This window comes from Salmo trutta, chromosome 7 (genome assembly GCF_901001165.1).
Source record: "Salmo trutta chromosome 7, fSalTru1.1, whole genome shotgun sequence".
Taxonomy (NCBI): Eukaryota; Metazoa; Chordata; class Actinopteri; order Salmoniformes; family Salmonidae; genus Salmo; species Salmo trutta.
The window spans coordinates 1,466,278-1,488,974 of record NC_042963.1 but is presented as its reverse complement, the minus strand read 5'-3'; the positions used below and the strand labels follow the sequence as shown (position 1 = coordinate 1,488,974).

Genomic DNA, 22,697 nt, shown 5'->3' with positions numbered 1-22,697 from the left:
CTATCTCCCTCTGACAGTCATGATCTGAGCCCTTAGATTTGCAGCTTGAGAAATTAAGATGTGGAATTTCAAAGAGAATCCTCCTCTGCTGATTCATACTGTCCCACAACACCAGCAACTCATCTCTACCTCTCTGCCTCCATCCCTCGCTCTATCCCTCTCTCTCCACCCTACTCCTTCTCACTGGTGCCATCTTTCTCTCCTTTCTCTCCACCTCTCCCCACTTCAGTCTGCCTGTCAGTCACCATATGCCCAAACCTCCCACTTTGCTCTGTCTCTGACTCCCTCTCCAGGTCTTTCTAAAGCTGTAGTGGCAGAGCTGTTTGTTGATGTATTTTGATGTCCCCTATTGGTCATGGTTAGCATTGGAATAAGCACCTGTCTGTCTGTCTTTCCTACAGCAGTGTATTTATTCCTCTGTCTTTGTGCCCCACCTGCCACTCAACCCAATCCTATTTTCCCCTCTTTCTTCTCTCCAGTCTTAAGTGACACTCTCCTGATATAGAAGACTATTATAACACACACACACACACACACACACACACACACACACACACACACACACACACACACACACACACACACACACACACACACACACACACACACACACACACACACACACACACACACACACACACACACACAATCTCATTATTACTTCCATAGGAGTCTCTATTATAAAATGGAGAGTCATTAGTAGATATGATAGAATATGGGGTTGGATTAACTTGAGCTGTGATTCGTCTCACCTGCTCTGTGCTGTCGTATCAATTACATACAGCTAATAAATGCCAATGGTAACTAGCAAGCATGATCGTACATGTAAATTAAGGTGAATTGTTCTTACACGTTTCATGTTGCTATGCTTGCCAAAGCAATGCTTGAATCCTCCTCCCCTCTTTCTCTCATACTCTCTTTCCTCCCCTTTCATCTCTCCCTCCCCTAAAAAAGACCCATCATGTTGAGAATTCCTCTTTCCCTCTCTCTTTTTAACTCCCTCCCTCTCTCACTCCACCCCTCTCCTCCCATTCTCCCAGGTCTACAGTATTGACCTGTGAAGCTGAGGATCAGTATGTAGTTTCAGACAGTACTGACCTGTGAACCTGAGGATCAGTAGGTAGTTTCAGTACTGACCTGTGAACCTGAGGATCAGTATGTAGTTTCAGACAGTACTGACCTGTGAACCTGAGGATCAGTATGTAGTTTCAGACAGTACTGACCTGTGAACCTGAGGATCAGTATGTAGTTTCAGACAGTACTGACCTGTGAACCTGAGGATCAGTATGTAGTTTCAGACAGTACTGACCTGTAAAGCTGATGATCATTAGGTAGTTTCAGACAGTACTGACCTGTGAACCTGAGGATCAGTATGTAGTTTCAGTACTGACCTGTGAAACTGATGATCATTAGGTAGTTTCAGGCAGTACTGACCTGTGAAGCTGATGTTGAGAAGGTAGTCTCTGTAGAGCTTGCGTCCATCCAGAGCCTTCATGCTGTCACAGAGCTTGGTGGTGTTGGAACACAATGTTCTCTGCATCTTATGGAGGGCGTGGGCCATGGCGTATACCGCATTCACCACAAACATGATCTTGGACTCCGGCTCAAAGTTACTGTCATCCACCGACACACCCTTCTCACAGGGAGGGAGGGAGGGAGACAACATCCCCCCTGACCCTACTCCTCCTCCACCAAGTGAGCACTGGAACTTCTGCTCCCAGAATTCCCGGTACCAGGAGTTGCGGCGGTTGTTGATTGGATCCAGAGACAGGAAGTAGCGGTTGAAAGCCGGCACGGGATTGGCCGCCAGTTCCAGGGTGATGGCCCCGTCGGCCGTGGCCTCGTTGCCCTTGACAATGCTTTCCTGTGCCCCCCAGCCATCACTGGCCACCCAGATGAAGGTGGTGTTGAGTCGTGCGGCGGCAGAGAGGAGTTCTCGAGCGTCATCACTCCTCAGGAAGAGAACTGCCACGCGGGCATTGGGCTTCTGGAGGAGTTGCCTGATCACTGCCTCATATGACTTCTTAGCGTTAGAGCGCCCCACCTGGACAGGAGGTAATTTGTTATTTAAACTGGAAACAAAGGGAGTAAACACAATTTAGGAAGAGGTCTACTACATAGAATAGCAGGCTAAAATACATAGTATCACGTTGTAGGGTTAACCCTAAATCCATATCTTCTTCTGTTGTTTCTGTCTGACCAACCCCTTATGTTCTCCATGCTTGTTCTTCTATATTCTAACCTAGGTCTACTCCTATCTCTTTCATTGTCAATCTACCTATATAATCCCCTGACAACCCTATCTCCTTCACTGTCAATCTACCTATATAATCTCCTGACAACCCTATCTCCATCACTGTCAATCGACCTATATAATCTCCTGACAACCCTATCTCCTTCACTGTAAATCTACATATATAATCTCGTGACAACCCTATCTCCTTCACTGTCAATCTACCTACAGTATATAATCTCCTGACAACCCTATCTCCTTCACTGTCAATCTACCTACAGTATATAATCTCCTGACAACCCTATCTCCTTCACTGTCAATCTACCTACATTATATAATCTCCTGACAACCCTATCTCCTTCACTGTCAATCTACCTACAGTATATAATCTCCCGACAACCCTATCTCCTTCACTGTCAATCTACCTGCAGTATATAATCTCCCGACAACCCTATCTCCTTCACTGTCAATCTACCTACAGTATATAATCTCCCGACAACCCTATCTCCTTCACTGTCAATCTACCTACAGTATATAATCTCCCGACAACCCTATCTCCTTCACTGTCAATCTACCTACAGTATATAATCTCCCGACAACCCTATCTAAACTCCTATTTCTTTCTACCTTCTCAGAGGTAGCGATGCAGATGTTCCTCATACGTGCTTCCTGTTCGAAAGCCTCTATCCCCGTCTCTCCGTAGTCTCCCTCTGATGCCACCGTGGACACGTAGGTCCAGTTGAACAGCCGCAGGATCTCTGCCATTGCTTTGGCCTGGTAGAAGTCAGGGGGCACCGTGCGGGCAAAGTAGTCATAGCGCGTCTTGTCACTGAGCTTGGCACTGGTGGAGGCATAGCTGATCTGAGGGATCTGGAAGAGGCGGAGCAGGTTGGCCACCTAGGAGAGAGAGGCAGAAAGATGTGAGAAACAGACACACACACACACACACACACACATGATGATGCACACACACACTTGTATAAACACACACACACACACAGTCAATAAAGAGCAAATGCATCCATTAGTGTTGGACATCAGGGCTGGGGTCCATATTATATCCCTTTTTTATGGTCACGTTCTCCTGATTTTACACATACACACACAAGCACACATACACACACGCACACACACACACACACACACACACACACACACACACACACACACACACACACACACACACACACACACACACACACACACACACACACACACACACACAGTACAGCTGTGTTGGTTTAGCTGATGTTTAATCCAGTCAGGGCATGGTTCTGTGGCTCGTCTATATTTCATTTAATTCACAGCACAACTCTGAAGTTTTGAAAACATGTCAGCATCTCATTAGATTAATAATCCAGGAGATTAAAACACACTTGCAAGCACACACAGCCACATGCACACACAGCCGCATGCACACACAGCCACATGCACACACAGCCACATGCACACACAGCCACATGCACACACACACACACAATGTACAGGTGGATTCTCTATCTAATCATATTACATGACTGCTGTCTGGGTCATTTTGTAAACTATGATGTGAACATTCCAGTAATGTGTGCAAGTTTGTGTGTGGACTGAGAGCGGGTGTAGCTACAGCATGTTTTTATTTGTTACGTGAGTCAGATGTTACTATACAAATGGCTGCTAGGCGTCAGTGTTTACCTCTATGGTTGTAAACTAACTAAATACCTATGACAGTATGTTTGTAGGAACAGATCACCTGCAAAGAACACATATAGGAAAACACACTCTCTCTCTCTCTCTCTCTTTCTCACACAAACACACCACACACACACACACACACACACACACACACACACACACACACACACACACACACACACACACACACACACACACACACACACACACACACATACACACACACACACACACACACACACACACACACACACACACACACACACACACACACACACACACACACACACAGACTGCTCTGAGGCCTAACAACATCAATAACTGTCAGCCCAGAGAAAACAAGGACTAATTGTGTGTGATGAAAAAAAAGCGATGGAGGGATAACAATGCCTATCTGAGAGAGGAGGAGAGTGGGCTGAGGTCAGAATACACTGGGCTCTCCCCTTGGAGTGAGGGAGTGACAGCTTTTAAAGGCCCAATGCAGCCATTTTTATCTTAATATCAAATCATTTCTGGGTAACAATTAAGTACTTTCCTGTGATTGTTTTCAATTAAAATGTATCATCTTAGCAAGCGACTGTCTGGGAGTGGTCTGAGTGGGGAGGGAAAAACTGAAAACTAGCTGTTTTCAAACTAGAGGTTTGGAGCTGTCTTATTGATGTCACCAGGCAGGCCAAAACTCCATCTGACCAAAACAGGCAGAAATTTCAGGCAGTCTTTTCAAACAGCTCTTACACTAAAAGGGTATTATCATAATTCTCACAATTTCACAGTATTATTCCAACATCATAGTGTGCAAATATATATAAAACATAGGAAATCATGTTTTAGGCTGCACTGGGCCTTTAATACAAAGAGTGAGATGGAGAGGAAGAGATGGGGGTAGGAGAGAGAGAGAGCAAGACAAAAGAAAGAGAGATTGAGGAAAAACAGAGGGAGAGTTGGAGGGAGAAATAAATTGAGAGATTAGGGATTTGGGTCTGATGGAGAAGAGGAAGGGAGGAGAGGAGAGGAAAGGAGAGGATACTTTGTGCAGTCACACACAGCAAATTGGCCAGTGTTGAAATTAACACTCAGTGGTGTAAAACAATCCCCAGTGTTTGTTTCAATAACCAGAGTTATTGTTTTACACTTTGGAGAGTCAAACAGTCCCATCAAAACTACGCCCATCATTATCATATTTCCCAGCATGCTCTACTGCAGGTGGATTTTTACAGGATTGTTTTGAATATCTGTGTTTTTGCATGCACATTGATTGATTGCTTAATCTTATGCTACACAAAGATAAAGAACATACAGTTTTCAAAACTAATCCAATCAAGTTAGTTATTTTTACAGCACCAATTACTGAAATGGTTATTCCAGTTTAAATGGTTTAGGTAGTCTTCTTACATTCTTATTTAACCCTGACAGTCATTCTGAATGCAGGTTGTGGGTGAATAAAAATTGCAACTGTTGGGTATCTTAACTCTGTCTGAATTCCAATAGGAATTACACTTTACTTTGCAAGGCAGCATAATGTGACTTACAGGCCTGATGTGACCTGTAAACCAGGAGTTACTTAACACCACTGTGTTAGGCTAAAACTAAACCATCAAAGAAAGGCCTTATGATACGGAAATGTATTGTAAAAGTATAGTTTAGTTCAGTTTTTACAATAGCATTCACCTAGGTACTCACTTGGTGAAAGCCACAGTCCTTTAAAATAAAATAATTCAATAACCATGTCTCTGTCATTAACATATACGGTCATGGGTGGTAACTCTACAATTCACTCAAAAAGAGAGACACACTGGGAAATATGCTAATTAGGCTTTACACCATACAGTGTTAAAACAACACCCAACAATGACTTACAGATGTTAATTACTTACATTAAGAAAGTGTAACAGTGTCAGCACTAAGCAGAGTCCAGTTTACTATAAATCCAGTATTTTGTTTTGCTCTGTAGGTGGTGCCTACTACTCTACAATAGAGCTATGCAAACACCACAATCAAGTTTAACACTTTAAGAGTTGAATGGGGAACACTGCAACAGTTCAATTTTCAACACTTTCAAAAGTGTTATTTTAACATCAGTTCAGTTGGACTCATATGTTCACTGAAAATAGTGTATATTTAACATTTTCAGAGTTAAATGTACACCATTGATTTTGCTGAGCAGAGGAGTACAAGAGGAGGATTTATGCTGAACTATGCCAATCACCTTACTCTGTCACAATACCATATCGCTGGATGTGTGTGAATGGATGTGTGTGTGTGTGTGTGTGTGTGTGTGTGTGTGTGTGTGTGTGTGTGTGTGTGTGTGTGTGTGTGTGTGTGTGTGTATGCATGTGTGGTACTTGTGTCTGTTCTTTTAAAGCTGCTCTTTAATTATTTGTTACTTTAATATCTCTTACTTTTTTCAGGTATTTTCTTAAAAATGCATTGTTGGTTAAGGGCTTGTAAGTAAGCATTTCACTGTAAGGTCTACACCTGTTGTATTCGGTGCATGTGACAAATACAATTTGATTTGATTTATTCAGCCAGGTCACTCGAGATCCAAGGTGATATTCAACGTTTGTCCAGGATGTCGGGTGATGCCTTCAAAACCCGCCACTAGGGGCAACGATGAGTGCTACTACAATTCCCTATCCCAAACATTAACCCTTACCTTAACTATTCAGAATTAAAGCCTAAACTTAGCCGTCAAATTCTTTCAGTTTTTTCCCTATCCCAAACCTTAACCTATACGTTAACTTCGGAATGAATGCCTAAACTTAACCCCATGACCAAATGTTGAATACTGAAGTCAAAACATGTCAAACTATGAGATCTTGTTGGTGTGTTACCTGTATAGACACGCTGCTATAGGATCCTCCTATAACTCCAGCGATTGCCAGGGGACTGTCTTCCTGTAGAGCGTAGGATCCATCAGGACAGATAAACTCTGTATCGTCCACCTTGGTCAGAGACGCACGTACAAACTCCAGCGCCTGGGGAGTACACACACACACATTCAGTCCCATTCAAAATCCTATTTTCCCTAACCTAACCCTAAACCTAATTCTAACACGAACACTAATTCTAACCTCAACTCTAAACCCCCCTAGAAATAACATTTGACCTTGTGGGGACTAACAAAATGTCCCCAGTTGGTCAAATTTGTGCTTGTTTACTATTATTGTGGGTACTTCTGGTCCCCACAAGTATAGTTAAATGTCCACACACACACACACACACACACACACACACACACACACACACACACACACACACACACACACACACACACACACACACACACACCCACACACGTACATACACTCAATAAAAACTTATTGAAAGTGTAAATGTAATATTTTCAAATCTTTTGAAAGAAAAGGTTTTACTTTTGTGATGTCAAGGTCAAGCTCATTTTGCCATTTGTAGAATTTTTCTAGAACAAGAGCTCAGATAGAAAAAGCAAGAAGCAATAAAAAGTGTGTGTGGGTGTGTGTGTGCTCACCAACCTGTTCCAGTGCGTACGTATCTCTAGAACAGGTGTCCAGTATGTGAACTCCCAGACTGACTCCAGGCAGTAGAGTAGGATCAGAGTTGATCCTGTCTATAGCAAACAGCATGGCCTCCAACCTCTGGATCCCCCTGTCCTCGTTCACCCTCCCACACTCCTCTATTCCTCCCCCCTTCTCATGGACCGGGAACAGCCCCCCCAGGACCAGGTCTCCCTCGATCCGGATCTCCCGACGGGGCTGAGGGGGGTCCACCCCGAGAGACACCAGAACACATCGACACAAAACAGCTAAGAGGACTGTGGTGATACAGGATAACATGGTGGAGAGGGGAGGAGAGGACAGGACAGGAGAGGACAGGAGATGAGAGGAAGGAAGGGAGGGAGGGAGGGGAGAGGAGAGGGGGAGTAAGGTTAAGGATTAGGAAGAGTGAAGGGTTAGAGGTAAAGAGTATGGGTCAGGGGTGAGGGTTTAAAGCTATGGGGTCAAGGGTCAAGGTAAGGTAGTTGTGAGGTGCGGTCGCAGTAACTGCTGGATCTGTTTGTAGTCCATCTAATGGTCAAGGAGAGTTCCACTGGACCATACATGGAAGAGCACAGAGTCTGGACATCAGACCTTCTAAAGAAGAGAAGAGAGAGGGGGGGGGCAGAATAGCAAGAGATCAGGCTAAACAACTAAAGAAGCCCTATGTCGGGTGACAAACTCCATGTTTTCTGCTGGTCTCAAAGATGTGAGAGTTTTGGGAGAGTTTTGGGGTATTGTTAACAAGAGCTGACAGTAATGTTTATTTCACAAACAGTCAGACCATGACTAAATGGATTTGAAGAATGCTGCCCCCCCTCTCTCATTCTCTCTCATTCTCTCTCTATTTTTCCTCTCTCACTCTCCACTTCTCTCCCTTTATCTCGCCCTATTTCTGCCTCCCTCTCTTGCCCTCTTTCCCCAATCTCTCTCTACTGCAGCAAACTCTGTTACTCTTCCTACTGCGCAATACCGTGTGTGCATGTGTGTATGTGTGTGTGAGTATGTGTGTGTGTGTATGCCTGTGGCTGTATCAGGATAAGTCTGTTCAGATGGCATGCTGATATAGAAGCCCAGTGTTCTGATGCCACCGCTCTCTCTCTCTCTCTGTGTGTGTGTGTGTGTGTGTGTGTGTGTGTGTGTGTGTGTGTGTGCGACCGAGCTGATACTATCTCCTCAACTCCTCAACTAAAGCTCCCTCTGTCTCCCTAAGCCCAGACTGTCTACCAAGCAGCATAACTAGTACCACTGTCTCTTCACAACCAACAACCTAATGCCATTACACTGAACCCCTTCAAATAATGCCTTACAACACATATGTTCCTTCTACACACCAGAGCTAGAGAGAAAGAGAGAGAGGTGGTAACTATGTATGACCTGAGTACTGTCTTCAAAATCAATCTGAACCGAGAGAGAGAGAATGTGTGTGTGTGTGTGACATGCATGCGTGCATGAGTGTGCATGTGCATGAGTGTGTGTGTGAGTGTGCATGCGAACCTGAATGCATGTGTGTGAGTGTGTGTCAGCAGGTAGGAGGATAAAAGCGTCTCTGAGACGGAGTCAACTCTGAGCTCTGATACGGCAAGAGGCTGTTTCTGCGTATACACTCTAATCTGAATCTAACACTGCTAGGTATAAAACACACTACTATCAATGTACTCCTTTTGTACTTTAGGTTCAGGTAGTCCCAAACAGTACACTCTAAAGAATGCTGGGTTAAAAACAATAAAATGTGGGTTATTTGGTAACCCAGCACTGGGTAAATATTGGACAGAATGGACAGATACATGTCCCACTTCTCTTCAATGGCTGTGCGAAGTTGCTGGATATTGGTGGAAACTGGAACATGCTGTCATAGACGTAGATCCAGAGCATCCCAAAGTCGCTCAATGAATGACATGTATCTGGTGTGATCACCATTTGCCTCATGCAACGCAACACATCTCCTTCGCATAGAGTTGATCAGGCTGTTGATTGTGGCCTGTGGAATGTTGTCCCACTTCTCTTCAATGGCTGTGCAAAGTTGCTGGATATTGGTGGAAACTGGAACACGTTGTCATGCACATCGATCCAGAGCATCCCAGGCATGCTCAATGGGTGACATGTATGGTAAGTACAGTATGCAGGCCATGAAAGAACTGGGAAATGTACAGTTCCTTGCGACATGGGGCCTTGCATTATCATGCCGAAACATGGGGTAATGGCAGCGGATGAATGGCACGATGGTATCTCTGTGCATTCAAATTCCCATCAATTGTGTTTGCTGTCCGTAGTTTATGCCTGCCCATACCACAATCCCAATGCCACCAGGGACACTCTGTTCACAACGTTGACATCAGCAAATAACCCGCCCACATGACGCCATATACATGGTCTGCGGTTGTGAGGCCGGTTGGACATACTGCCAAATTCCCTAAATCGACGTAGGAGGCGGCTTCTGGTAAAGAAATTAACATTAAATTATCTGGCAACAGCTCTGGTGGACATTCCTGCAGTCAGCATGCAAATTGCACGCTTCCTCAAAACTTGAGACATCTGTGGCATTGTGTTGTGTGACAAAACTGCACATTTCAGAGTAGCCTTTTATTGTCCCCAGCACAAGGTCCACCTGTGTAATGATCATACTGTTTAATCAGCTTCTTGATATGCCACACCTGTCACGTGGATGGATTATCTTGGCCAAGGAGAAATGTTAATTTACAGGGATGTAAACAAATTAGTGCCCCAAATCTTTTGAGAAATAAGCTTTTTGTGCGTATAAAACATTTCTGGAATTTTTTATTTCAGCTCATGAAGCATGGGATCAACACTTTACATGTTGCATTAATACACTATATATACAAAAGTACAGTGCATTCGGAAAGTATTTAGACCTCTTAACTTTTTCCACATTTTGTTACGTTACAGCCTTAAAATTGATTAAATAGTTTTTTTCCCCACATCAATCTACACACACACCCTATACAGACGAAGAAAAAACATGCTTTTAGACATTTTTGCAAATGTATTAAAAAACATTAAAATCACATGTACATAAATATTCAGACCATTTACTCAGTTCTTTGTTGAAGCACCTTTGGCAGCGATTACAGCCTCGAGTCTTCTCAGGTATGACGGTACAAGCTCGGCACACCTGTATTTGGGGAGTTTCTCCCATTCTTCTCTGCAGATCCTCTCAAGCTCTGTCAGGTTGGATGGGGAGCATCGCTGCACAGCTTTTTTCAGGTCTCTCCAGAGATGTTAGATGGGGTTCAAGTTCGGGCTCTGGCTGGGCCACTCATGGAAATTCAGAGACTTGTTCACGAAGCCACTCCTACGTTGTCTTGGCTGTGTGCTTAGGGTCGTTGTCCTGTTGGAAGTTGAACCTTCGACCCAGTCTGAGGTCCTGAGCGCTCTGTAGTAGGTTTTCATCAAGGACCTCTCTGTACTTTGCTCTGTTCATCTTTCCCTTGATCCTGACTAGTCAGCCAGTCCCTGCCTCTGAAAAACATCCCCAGAGCATGATGCTGCCACTACCATGCTTCACTGTAGGGATGGTGCCAGGTTTCCTCCAGAAGTGATGCTTGGCATTCAGGCCAAATAGTTCAATCTTGGTTTCATCAAGCCAGAGAATCTTGTTGGTCTGAGAGTCCTTTAGGCAAACTCCAAGCGGGCTGTCATGTGGCTTTTATGGAGGAGTGGCTTCCATCTCTACCATTAAGGCCTGATTGGTGGAGTGCTGCAGAGGAACTCTGGGGCTCTGTCAGAGTGATCATCAGGTTCTTGGTCACCTCCTTGACCAAGGCCCTTCTCCCCCGTTTGTTCAGTTTGGTGTGTGCCTTTCCAAATCATGTCCAATCAATTGAATTTACCACAGAATTTACCACAGACTCCTATCAAGTTGTTGAAACATCTCAAGGATGATCAATGGAAACAGGATGCACCTGAGCTCAATTTCGATGTCTCATAGCAAAGGGTCTGAATACTTATGTAAATAAGGTATTTCTGTTTTTTATAAATATGCTAACATTTCTAAAAACCTGTTTTCGTTTTGTCATAATGGACTCTGGAGCAGTGGAAACGTGTTCTCTGGAGTGATGAATCACTCTACACCATCAGGCAGCTCCAACCTCAACTCAACTCCAACCTTTGGGATGATTTGGAATGCCAACTGCGAGCCAGGCCTAATTGCCCAACATCAGTGCCCGACCTCACTAATGCTCTTGTGGCTGAATGGAAGCAATTCCCCGCAGCAATGTTCCAACATCTAGTAGAAAGCCTTCCCAAAAGAGTGGAGGCTGTTATTGAAGCAAAGGGGGGACCAACTCCATATTAATGCCCATGATTTTGGAATGAGATGTTCGATGAGCAGGTGTCCACATACTGGTGATCATGTAGTGTATGTGTGGCGCTATGTTTGTTGACATCATACAATGCATTCTGGTTGTCACGTAAAAATCTGTCAGACCAAAGATGTTATAACAAAATGAGGTGAGGAATGGTTCACTCGACTGACTTGATTGTAACTGATTGACTTGATTGTAACTGTTGTTACTCAGGGTTGCCAGCTCAGACTCCCCTTTCCAGGGGTTGCATTTTTATTTAGCTTATAAAAAATAAAAATAAATGTAAAAATGTCTGCCATCATAAAGAATGTAGCTGCTGTTAGCTTAGCTGACACGCATCTCTTCTCCAAAAAATATTACATTTCTCACCTGCGTTTACCAGAGATGTGGTACATTGTAAACAAGTCTAGCTGTTAGGTCACAAACATGTTTCATTTTTTGTCAGGGCAACCTGTTATTTAGACTGGTTTATGTTATAAGTTTGACTGTGGAGGTGTTCCACGTGATGCTTGGATGATGAAGTTCGCATGTATCTTTTAATATAAAAGGTCAAATTGAGGAATAAAGTTGTGAAGACCTTTATTTCCCCATCAGTACAAAACATTGAAAAGATGCTTTTTCCGACAACAATTTAGATGCATTGGTTGCATCATAGGTTCTGTTGCTACTGTTCCAATCACACATTTGCGATGGTACGCTGCAGGGACCACTCAACAATGATCACAAATATGTGATTGTATACGTCAAAGGGTTAACATAAAGGTGTAGAACGGTGCTGTAACCAACAAACACTGTCTCTGTCCACCCTACCTGCTCTGTCTACCCTACATGCTCTGTCACCCTACCTGCTCTGTCTACCCTACCTGTTCTGTCACCCTACCTGCTCTGTCACCCTACCTGCTCTGTCTACACTACCTGCTCTGTCTACCCTACCTGCTCTGTCTACCCTACCTGCTCTGTCTACCCTACCAGCTCAGTCACCCTAGCTGCTCTGTCTACACTACCTGCTCTGTCTACCCTACCTGCTCTGTTTACCCTACCTGCTCTGTCTACACTACCTGCTCTGTAACCCCTACCTGCTCTGTCTACCCTACCTGCTCTGTCTACACTACCTGCTCTGTCTACACCTTCTGCTCTCCCAACCCTACCTGCTCTGCCTACCCTACCTGCATTCTCCTGCTCTGTCAACCCTACCTGCATTCTCCTGCTCTGTCTACGCTACCTGCTCTGTCTACCCTACCTGCTCTGTCCACCCTACCTGCTCTGTCTACCCTACCTGCTCTGTCCACTTTACCTGCTCTGTCTACCCTACCTGCTCTGTCTACCCTACCTGTTCTGTCTACCCTATCTGCTCTGTTTACCCTACCTGCTCTGTCTACACTACCTGCAATCTCCTGCTCTGTCTACCCTACTTGCTCTGTTTACCCTACCTGCTCTGTCTACCCTACCTGCTCTGTCAACCCTACCTGCTCTGTCTACCCTACCTGCTCTGTCCACCCTACCTGCTCTGTCTACCCTACCTGCTCTGTCTACCCAACCTGGTCTGTCTACCCTACCTGCTCTGTCTACACTACCTGCATTCTCCTGCTCTGTTACCCTACCTGCTCTGTCTACCCTACCTGCTCTGTCTACACTACCTGCTCTGTCTACCCTACCTGCTCTGTCTACCCTACCTGCTCTGTCTACACTACCTGCATTCTCCTGCTCTGTCTACCCTACCTGCATTCTCCTGCTCTGTTCACCCTACCTGCTCTGTTTACCCTACCTGCTCTGTCTACCCTACCTTCTCTATCTGCACTACCTGCTCTGTCCACCCTACCTGCTCTGTCTACACTACCTGCTCTGTCAACACTACCTGCTCTGTCTACTATACCTGCTCTGTCTACCCTACCTGCTCTGTATACACTACCTGCTCTGTCTACACTACCTGCACTGTTTACCCTATTTGCATTCTCCTGCTCTGTCAACCCTACCTGCTCTGTCAACCCTACCTGCTCTGTCTACCCTACCTGCTCTGTCTACACTACCTGCTCTGTCTACCCTACCTGCTCTGTCAACCCTACCTGCTCTGCCTACCCTACCTGCTCTGTCTACCGTACCTGCTCTGTCTACCCTACCTGCTATGGTTACCCTACCTGCATTATCCTGCTCTGTCTACTTTACCTGCTCTCTCCCCCCTACCTGCTCTGTCAACCCTACCTGCTCTGCCAACCCTACCTGCATTCTCCTGCTCTGTCTACCCTACCTGCTCTGTCTACACTACCTGCTCAGTCTACACTAGCTGCATTCTCCCGCTCTGTCCACCCTACCTGCTCTGCCTACCCTACCTGCTCTGTCTACCCTACCTGCTCTGTCTACACTACCTGCTCTGTCTACACTACCTGCTCTGTCTACCCTACCTGCTCTGTCTACCCTACCTGCTCTGTCTACACTACCTGCTCTGTAACCCCTACCTGCTCTGTCTACCCTACCTGCTCTGTCTACACTACCTCCTCTGTCTACACCTCCTGCTCTCCCTACCCTACCTGCTCTGCCTACCCTACCTGCATTCTCCTGCTCTGTCAACCCTACCTGCATTGTCCTGCTCTGTCTACGCTACCTGCTCTGTTTACCCTACCTGCTCTGTCCACCCTACTTGCTCTGTCTACCCTACCTGCTCTGTCCACTTTACCTGCTCTGTCTACCCTACCTGCTCTGTCTACCCTACCTGTTCTGTCTACCCTATCTGCTCTGTTTACCCTACCTGCTCTGTCTATACTACCTGCATTCTCCTGCTCTGTCTACCCTACTTGCTCTGTCTACCCTACCTGCTCTGTCTACCCTACCTGCTCTGTCAACCCTACCTGCTCTGTATACCTTACCTGCTCTGTCCACCCTACCTGCTCTGTCTACCCTACCTGCTCTGTCTACCCAACCTGGTCTGTCTACCCTACCTGCTCTGTCTACACTACCTGCATTCTCCTGCTTTGTTACCCTACCTGCTCTGTCTACCTTACCTGCTCTGTCTACCCTACCTGCTCTGTCTACACTACCTGCTCTGTCTACCCTACCTGCTCTGTCTACCCTACCTGCTCTGTCTACACTACCTGCATTCTCCTGCTCTGTTTACCCTACCTGCATTCTCCTGCTCTGTTCACCCTACCTGCTCTGTTGACCCTACCTGCTCTGTCTACCCTACCTTCTCTATCTGCACTACCTGCTCTGTCCACCCTACCTGCTCTGTCTACACTACCTGCTCTGTCAACACTACCTGCTCTGTCTACTATACCTGCTCTGTCTACCCTACCTGCTCTGTATACACTACCTGCTCTGTCAGCCCTACCTGCATTCTCCTGCTCTGTCTACCCTACCTGCTCTGTCTACACTACCTGCTCTGTCTACACTACCTGTACTGTCTACCCTATTTGCATTCTCCTGCTCTGTCAACCCTACCTGCTCTGTCAACCCTACCTGCTCTGTCTACCCTACCTGCTCTGTCTACATTACCTGCTCTGTCTACCCTACCTGCTCTGTCAACCCTACCTGCTCTGCCTACCCTACCTGCTCTGTCTACCGTACCTGCTCTGTCTACCCTACCTGCTATGGTAACCCTACCTGCATTATCCTGCTCTGTCTACTTTACCTGCTCTCTCCCCACTACCTGCTCTGTCAACCCTACCTGCTCTGCCAACCCTACCTGCATTCTCCTGCTCTGTCCACCCTACCTGCTCTGTCTACACTACCTGCTCAGTCCACCCTACCTGCATTCTCCTGCTCTGTCTACCCTACCTGCTCTGCCTACCCTACCTGCTCTGTCTACCCTACCTGCTCTGTCTACACTACCTGCTCTGTCTACACTACCTGCTCTGTCTACCCTACCTGCTCTGTCTACCCTACTTGCTCTGTCTACCCTACCTGCCCTGTTGCCCTACCTGCTCTGTCTACACTACCTGCTCTGTTTACCCTACCTGCATTCTCCTGCTCTGTCTACCCTACCTGCTCTGCCTACTCTACCTGCTCTCTCTATCCTACCTGCTCTGTGACCCTACCTGCTCTTTCTACACTACCTGCTCTGTCTACCCTACCTGCCCTTGTCTACCCTACTTGCTCTGTCTAAACTCCCTCTCTGTCCACCCTACCTGCTCTGTCAACCTACCTGCTCTGTATCCCTACCTGCTCTGTCTACCCTACCTGCTCTGTCAACCCTACCTGCTCTGTTTCCCTACCTGCTCTGTCTACCCTACCTGCTCTGTCTACCCTACCTGCTCTGTCTACCCTACCTTCTCTGCCTACCCTACCTGCTCTGTCCACCCTACCTGCATTCTCCTGCTATGTCTACCCTACCTGCTCTGTCTACCCTACCTGCTCTGTTTACCCTACCTGCTCTGTCCACCCTACCTGCTCTGTCTACACTACCTGCTCTGTCTACACTACCTGCTCTGCCTACACTACCTGCTCTGTCTACACTACCTGCTCTGTCGACCCTACCTGCATTCTCCTGCTCTGTCATACCCTACCTGCTCTGTCCACCCTACCTGCTCTGTTTACCCTACCTGCATTCTCCTGCTCTGTACCCTACCTGCTCTGTACCCTACCTGCATTCTTCTGCTCTGTTTACCCTACCTGCTCTGTCTACCCTACCTGCTCTGTCTACCCTACCTGCTCTGTTGACCCTACCTGCTCTGTCTACACTACCTGCTCTGTCCACCCTACCTGCTCTGTCTACACTACCTGCATTCTCCTGCTCTGTCTACCCTACCTGCTCTGTCTACCCTACCTGCTCTGTTCACCCTACCTGCATTCTCCTGCTCTGTCCACCCTACCTGCATTCTCCTGCTCTGTCTACCCTACCTGCTCTGTCTACCCTACCTGCTCTGTCTACACTACCTGCTCTGCCTACACTACCTGCTCTGTCTACACTACCTGCTCTGTCGACCCTACCTGCATTCTCCTGCTCTGTCATACCCTACCTGCTCTGTCCACCCTACCTGCTCTGTTTACCCTACCTGCATTCTCCTGCTCTGTACCCTACCTGCTCTGTACCCTACCTGCATTCTTCTGCTCTGTTTACCCTACCTGCTCTGTCTACCCTACCTGCTCTGTCTACCCTACCTGCTCTGTTGACCCTACCTGCTCTGTCTACACTACCTGCTCTGTCCACCCTACCTGCTCTGTCTACACTACCTGCATTCTCCTGCTCTGTCTACCCTACCTGCTCTGTCTACCCTACCTGCTCTGTTCACCCTACCTGCATTCTCCTGCTCTGTCCACCCTACCTGCATTCTCCTGCTCTGTCTACCCTACCTGCTCTGTCTACCCTACCTGCTCTGTCTACACTACCTGCTCTGTCAACACTACCTGCATTCTCCTGCGCTGTCTAGACTGCCTCATTAATTACTGATGTTGTCACGTTCTCTTGCATAATTCAACAAGTGTGTCAATAGCAGGACACCCTCGGATAAGAAGATCAACACACTTGGCTCTCGATTAGACCTATCTCAACATTTGAACTGTATTCAATTATTACTTTTTCCAATTCTCAAAAAAATGAACACCAATCAAAATAAAGTCATCTTTCTTCTCATGTGAGCGTCGAGATGGTGCGTTAAATCCCAGACAAAGCATTAGCATTCTTACAGATTCAATGGAAATCCAGCGTATTCCATTGAGCACATTTCAGCCAGTTTGTGTTTGACAGGTCATTACAAACACGCACCGTCCACAACCGCAAGGCTCTCCAGAGGATGGTGCGGTCTGCACAACGCCTCACCGGGGGCAAACTACCTGCCCTCCAGGACACCTACACCACCCGTTGTCACAAGGAGGCCAAAAAGATCCTCAAGCACAACAACCACCCGAGCCACTGCTTGTTCACCCCGCTATCATCCAGAAGGCGAGGTCAGTACAGGTGCATCAAAGCGGAGACCGAGAGACTGATAAACAGCTTCTATCTCAAGGCCATCAGACTGTTAAATAGCCATCACTAACATAGAGAGGCTGCTGCCTATATACACATACTTGAACTCATTGGCCACTTTAATAATGTCACTTTAATAATGTCACTTTAATAATGGAACACTAGTCACTTTAATAATGTTTGCCTATCTTGCATTACTCATCTCATATAAATACCGTATTCTATACTATTCTACTGTATCTTAGTCTATGCCACTTTGACATTGCTCATCCATATATTCCTTACTTAGATTTGTGTGTATTAGATATATGTTGTGAAATTGTTAGATATTACTTGTTAGATATTGCTGCACTGTCGGAACTAGAAGCACAATAATTTCGCTACACACGCAATAACATCTGCTAAACACGTGTATGTGACCAATAAAATGTTATTTGATTTTATTTTATTTCCAGTCGTAACATTAAATGGGAAAAAACGACAGACACAAGCAATAGTATGAAAGGGTCGCAGATGTAAAATGAATACAATAAATCCAGAGATATTTAAGTGACAAGTGGGTTTTGTACCCCTCAAACACAGGAAATAGATCCACGTGACACAATCTCAATCGCACGCCCTTTCTCACCTGGACAAAAGGAACACCTATGTGAGAATGCTGTTCATTGACTACAGCCCAGCGTTCAAAACCATAGTGCCCACAAAGCCCTCAGGTGGTAAGGGTAGGCAATAACACATGCCACGCTGATCCTCAACACTGGGGCCCCTTAGGGGTGTGTACTTAGTCCCCTCCTGTACTCCCTGTTCACCCATAACTGCGTGGCCAAACACGACTCCCAACCCAATCGTTAAGTCGACACAACATTGGTAGGCCTGATCACCGACAACGATGAGACAGTCTATAGGAAGGAGGTCAGAGACCCGGCAGTGTGGTGCCAGGACAACAATCTCTCCCTCAATGTGAGCAAGACAAATGAGCTGATTGTGGACTACAGGAAAAGGCAAGCCAAACAGGCCACCATTAACATGGAAGGGGCTGTAGTGGAGCGGGTCGAGAGTTTCAAGTTCCTTTGTGTCCATATCACCAACGAACTATCATGGTCCAAAAACACCAAGACAGTCGTGAAGAGGGCACGACAATGCCTTTTCCCCCTCAGGAGACTGAAAAGATTTGGCATGGGTCTCCAGATCCTCAAAAAGTTATACAGCTGCACCATCAAGAACATCCCCACCTGGTATGGCAACTGCTCTGCATCTGACCGTAAGGCGCTACAGAAGGTAGTGTGTACGGCCAAGTACATCACTGGGGCCAAGCTTCCTGCCATCCAGGACCTATATACTAGGCGGTGTCAGAGGGAAGGCCTCAAAAATTGTCAAAGACTCCAGTCACCCAAGTCATAGACTGTTCTCTCTGCTACCGCACAGCAAGCGGTACCGGAGCGCCAAGTCTAGGTCCAAAAGGCTCCTTAACACTTTCTACCCCCAAGCCATAAGACTGCTGAACAATTAATCAAATAGCCACCCGGACTATTTTACATTGACACCCCCTTTGTTTTTACACTGCTGCTACTCGCTGTTTATTATCTATGCATAGTAACTTTACCCCTACCTACATGTACAAATTACCTCGACTAACCTGTACCCGTGCACACTGACACCGTACCGGTACCCCCTGTATATAGCCTAAATTATAGTTATTTTATTGTGTTGTTTTTAAAAAATGTTTTTACTTTAGTTTATTTAGTAAATATCTATTTTCTTAAAACTGCATTGTTGATTAAGTGCTTGTGAGTAAGCATTTCAATGTATTCGGCGCATGTGACATAACATTTGATTTGATTTGACATTTGATTTGAAAAAGACAGATCCTCAGGTGGGTGGGGCATGTGCTTTGCTACTATAAGGCTAATTGAAGCTTCATATCTCTCAGTGTTCAACAGTAACAACCCAACCTTGCTCTTTAAAAAAATATATTTCTGCCTAAATAGACATATCCAAACGTAATTATTTTTAATCAGATGGCCATTAACAAGAACTGGTAATGTTGCATCATTATAGAAAGGTCTGGAACTCACCTTTCTGGTAATTGTTTTAAGTAAATTGCTAACGTGTACTCACTTTTGGACACAAGCTCAAGTACATAGTACAAAATATTTTTTCCCTATTCAACGAAAGTGTGGCAGTAGGGCTTGAAATGACTGAAATGCTTTCTAAATATAGTAACAATCAAATGTTAAATGATTTCACATTTCTTATTGCTGTAAAATAAATATGATCATACTTAGTGACTATTTCATATAACTGACATGCAAAGACACCCCTCAAATGTGTGCAGACTTGTTACAACTTTAACTTTAAGCACAAAGTGATTTCGTCCGTCTTTGACCAAGAGAAAGTGGCCTTGTTTTAATTCTATGAAATGATTTAGAATGGTTTCATGTTGAGAGCTCTAAATCCATCTGAGAATGTGACAGCAAAATTCGCTAGACAGCCACCGTTCATTTGCGGTTTCCCAGGCTGGGCTCACTAGCTCAGACGAAGAGAAAATCTATTCTTTGTCTGGATAGGCCAGAAAATGTGACACGTCACCCCCTATGCAAATGTAGGATATGAAACCTGACATTTCAAGTCAGCTCCGCTAAGAGAGTGGTAGGGGAGAGCAGACATATGAGGCTTTCTGGCACTATAAGGCCCGGGACCCTACAGCGTTCACAGAGCGCTTTGTACACAAAAATGTCAGTCCGAACCAGTCCAGAACCGCTCAAAGTCTCCTATTTAGGGGACTTAACATCTAAGAGATGTGAAAGAAAACAACCCAACTATGTGACCCAATGCCTGCAACCCAGCAGTTGGGTCATCCAACGAACCCAGCAGTTGGGTCATCCAAAGAACCCAGCAGTTGGGTCATCCAAAGAACCCAGCAGTTGGGTCATCCAAAGAACCCAGCAGTTGGGTCATCCAAAGAACCCAGCAGTTGGGTCATCCAAAGAACCCAGCAGTTGGGTCACCCAAAGAACCCAGCAGTTGGGTCATCCAAAGAACCCAGAAGTTGGGTCATCCAAAGAACCCAGCAGTTGGGTCATCCAAAGAACCCAGCAGTTGGGTCATCCAAACAACCCAGCATTTTCATTGCTGTAGGTTGTCTCATCAATAAGATTATCCTGCAACTATTTGAGAAATGTATCCCCCACTAGGGTCTGTGTTTATAAATGTTTCACCCATGCTCTTTCAAGCTGACGTCACACCCCAAGGAAAGGTGTGTGTGTGTGTGTGTGTGTGTGTGTGTGTGTGTGTGTGTGTGTGTGTGTGTGTGTGTGTGTGTGTGTGTGTGTATGTGTGTGTGTGCACCCGCGTGTGGGAAAAAAAGAAGTGCCCAGCGTCACCTTAACGATCGATCGAACACCCAAACTATAAACAATTTATTCCTAGATAAGTTCTCAATCTGCAAAGGAGAAACCTCATAAAAAGAACATGAAAATACTGTCCTGAGAGTGAACTCCCCACCCCTCATCTCTCTCTCTTTCCATCTCTCTCTCCCCCTCTTTCGATTCATCTCTCCCCTCCTCTCTCTCCCCCTCTCTCTCCATCTCTCTCTGCCCTTTCTCTCTGTCTCTCTGTCTCTTTTTATCTCTCTCTGTAAGTCACAGCCCTTCAGCACAACACTGTAATTAACTTGGTTGGCCTGCGTTTTGATGAGCGCCCAGCTCAATGTTGTCTGTGTGTGTGTGTGTGTGTGTGTGTGTGTGTGTGTGTGTGTGTGTGTGTGTGTGTGTGTGTGTGTGTGTGTGTGTGTGTGTGTGTGTGTGTGTGTGTGTGTGTGTGTGTGTGTGTGTGTGTGTGTGTGTGTGTTTTGGGTGCAGATAGCGTTTGAGACTAGCAGCCGTTCCACCCAGGGCCTTTCTTTAACAGCATGCTGTAATCTAATTGGCAACTCATAAAATCAATTTTCAACTGATGAGCCAAATAATAATATCTTCAAACATTCTTATACTACACACTCGCGCGCATGCACACACACACATACAGAAACACACTGCAATCTTACGATAGCCAGCTCTACCATTTCAGCGTCCTCAGAAAATGAATATTCACCGCGTGGTAACCTTTTAGAGAGAATCAGCTGCATGTTAATGATAACGTAGCTCCTACATATCATCTCTACAACTAATTAAGCCTATAGCAAACTTGGTGTAGTTATTTATGCATCACATGTAACACACATCCATGTGCACATTTTAAAAATACAGTAAGCCTCTAAACCATTTGGCTAGTTTATGATGACAGGTATTTGATTACTAATCTGGTGCTGTGTTCCATTGAGAATTGTCACGTTCGTTGGAATGATCGGACCAAGGCGCAGCGTGAGTAGCGTTCCACATAATTTATTAGAGAGTGAAACTTAGCAAAATACAAAACAATAAAGAAAAAACGAACTGTGACGACAATGCAGTGCTAACAGGCAACTAAACATAAACAAACAATACCCCATAACCCACAGGTGGAAAAAATTCTACTTAAGTATTATCCCCAATTAAAGACAACGATAACCAGCTGCCTCTAATTGGGAATCATACAAATCACCAACATAGAAAATAAACCTAGAACCCCACATAGAAAATATAAACTAGAACAACCCCCAGTCACGCCCTGACCTACTCTACCATAGAAAATAAGAGCTTTCTATGGTCAGGACGTGACAGTACCCCCCCCCACCCAAAGGTGCGGACTCCGACCGCAAAACCTGAAACAAAAAGGGAGGGTTGGGGGGTGTCTAGTGTCAGTGGCGGCTCTGGTGCAGGACGAAGAACCCTCTCATCCCGCGGGTTCGCCAGCATCGGAGGCGGCTCTGGTGCGGGACGAAGAACCCGCTCATCCGGCAGCATCAGGGGCGGCTCTGGTGCGGGCCGAAGAACCCGCTCATCCTGCGGGTCCAGCCATGGACCCAGGCTGAACACTGTGCCTGGACTGGGCACCAACGCAGAAGAAGACTCTGCCCTTGGAGCTGGACTGGACGCCGTGCTTAGACTGGGCATCGGCGCAGGGGAAGGCTCTGGCCA

General features: G+C 45.9%; 1 protein-coding gene across 3 annotated transcripts in view; it reads right to left on the bottom strand.

Annotated features, from left to right (window-relative positions):
* The window catches only part of LOC115196713 (metabotropic glutamate receptor 3), a 60,913-nt gene that overhangs the window by 25,601 nt on the left and 12,615 nt on the right, over positions 1 to 22,697 (bottom strand). For all 3 annotated transcript variants that reach the window (XM_029757563.1, XM_029757565.1, XM_029757564.1), the window contains 4 exons: positions 7,399 to 8,016; positions 6,739 to 6,882; positions 2,861 to 3,130; positions 1,435 to 2,044 (listed from right to left, as the gene is read on the bottom strand). In XM_029757563.1, coding sequence (XP_029613423.1) covers positions 1,435 to 2,044; positions 2,861 to 3,130; positions 6,739 to 6,882; positions 7,399 to 7,719 — 1,345 coding nt within the window. In that variant the 5' untranslated portion in view covers positions 7,720 to 8,016. The remainder of the gene's footprint in view (positions 1 to 1,434; positions 2,045 to 2,860; positions 3,131 to 6,738; positions 6,883 to 7,398; positions 8,017 to 22,697) is intronic.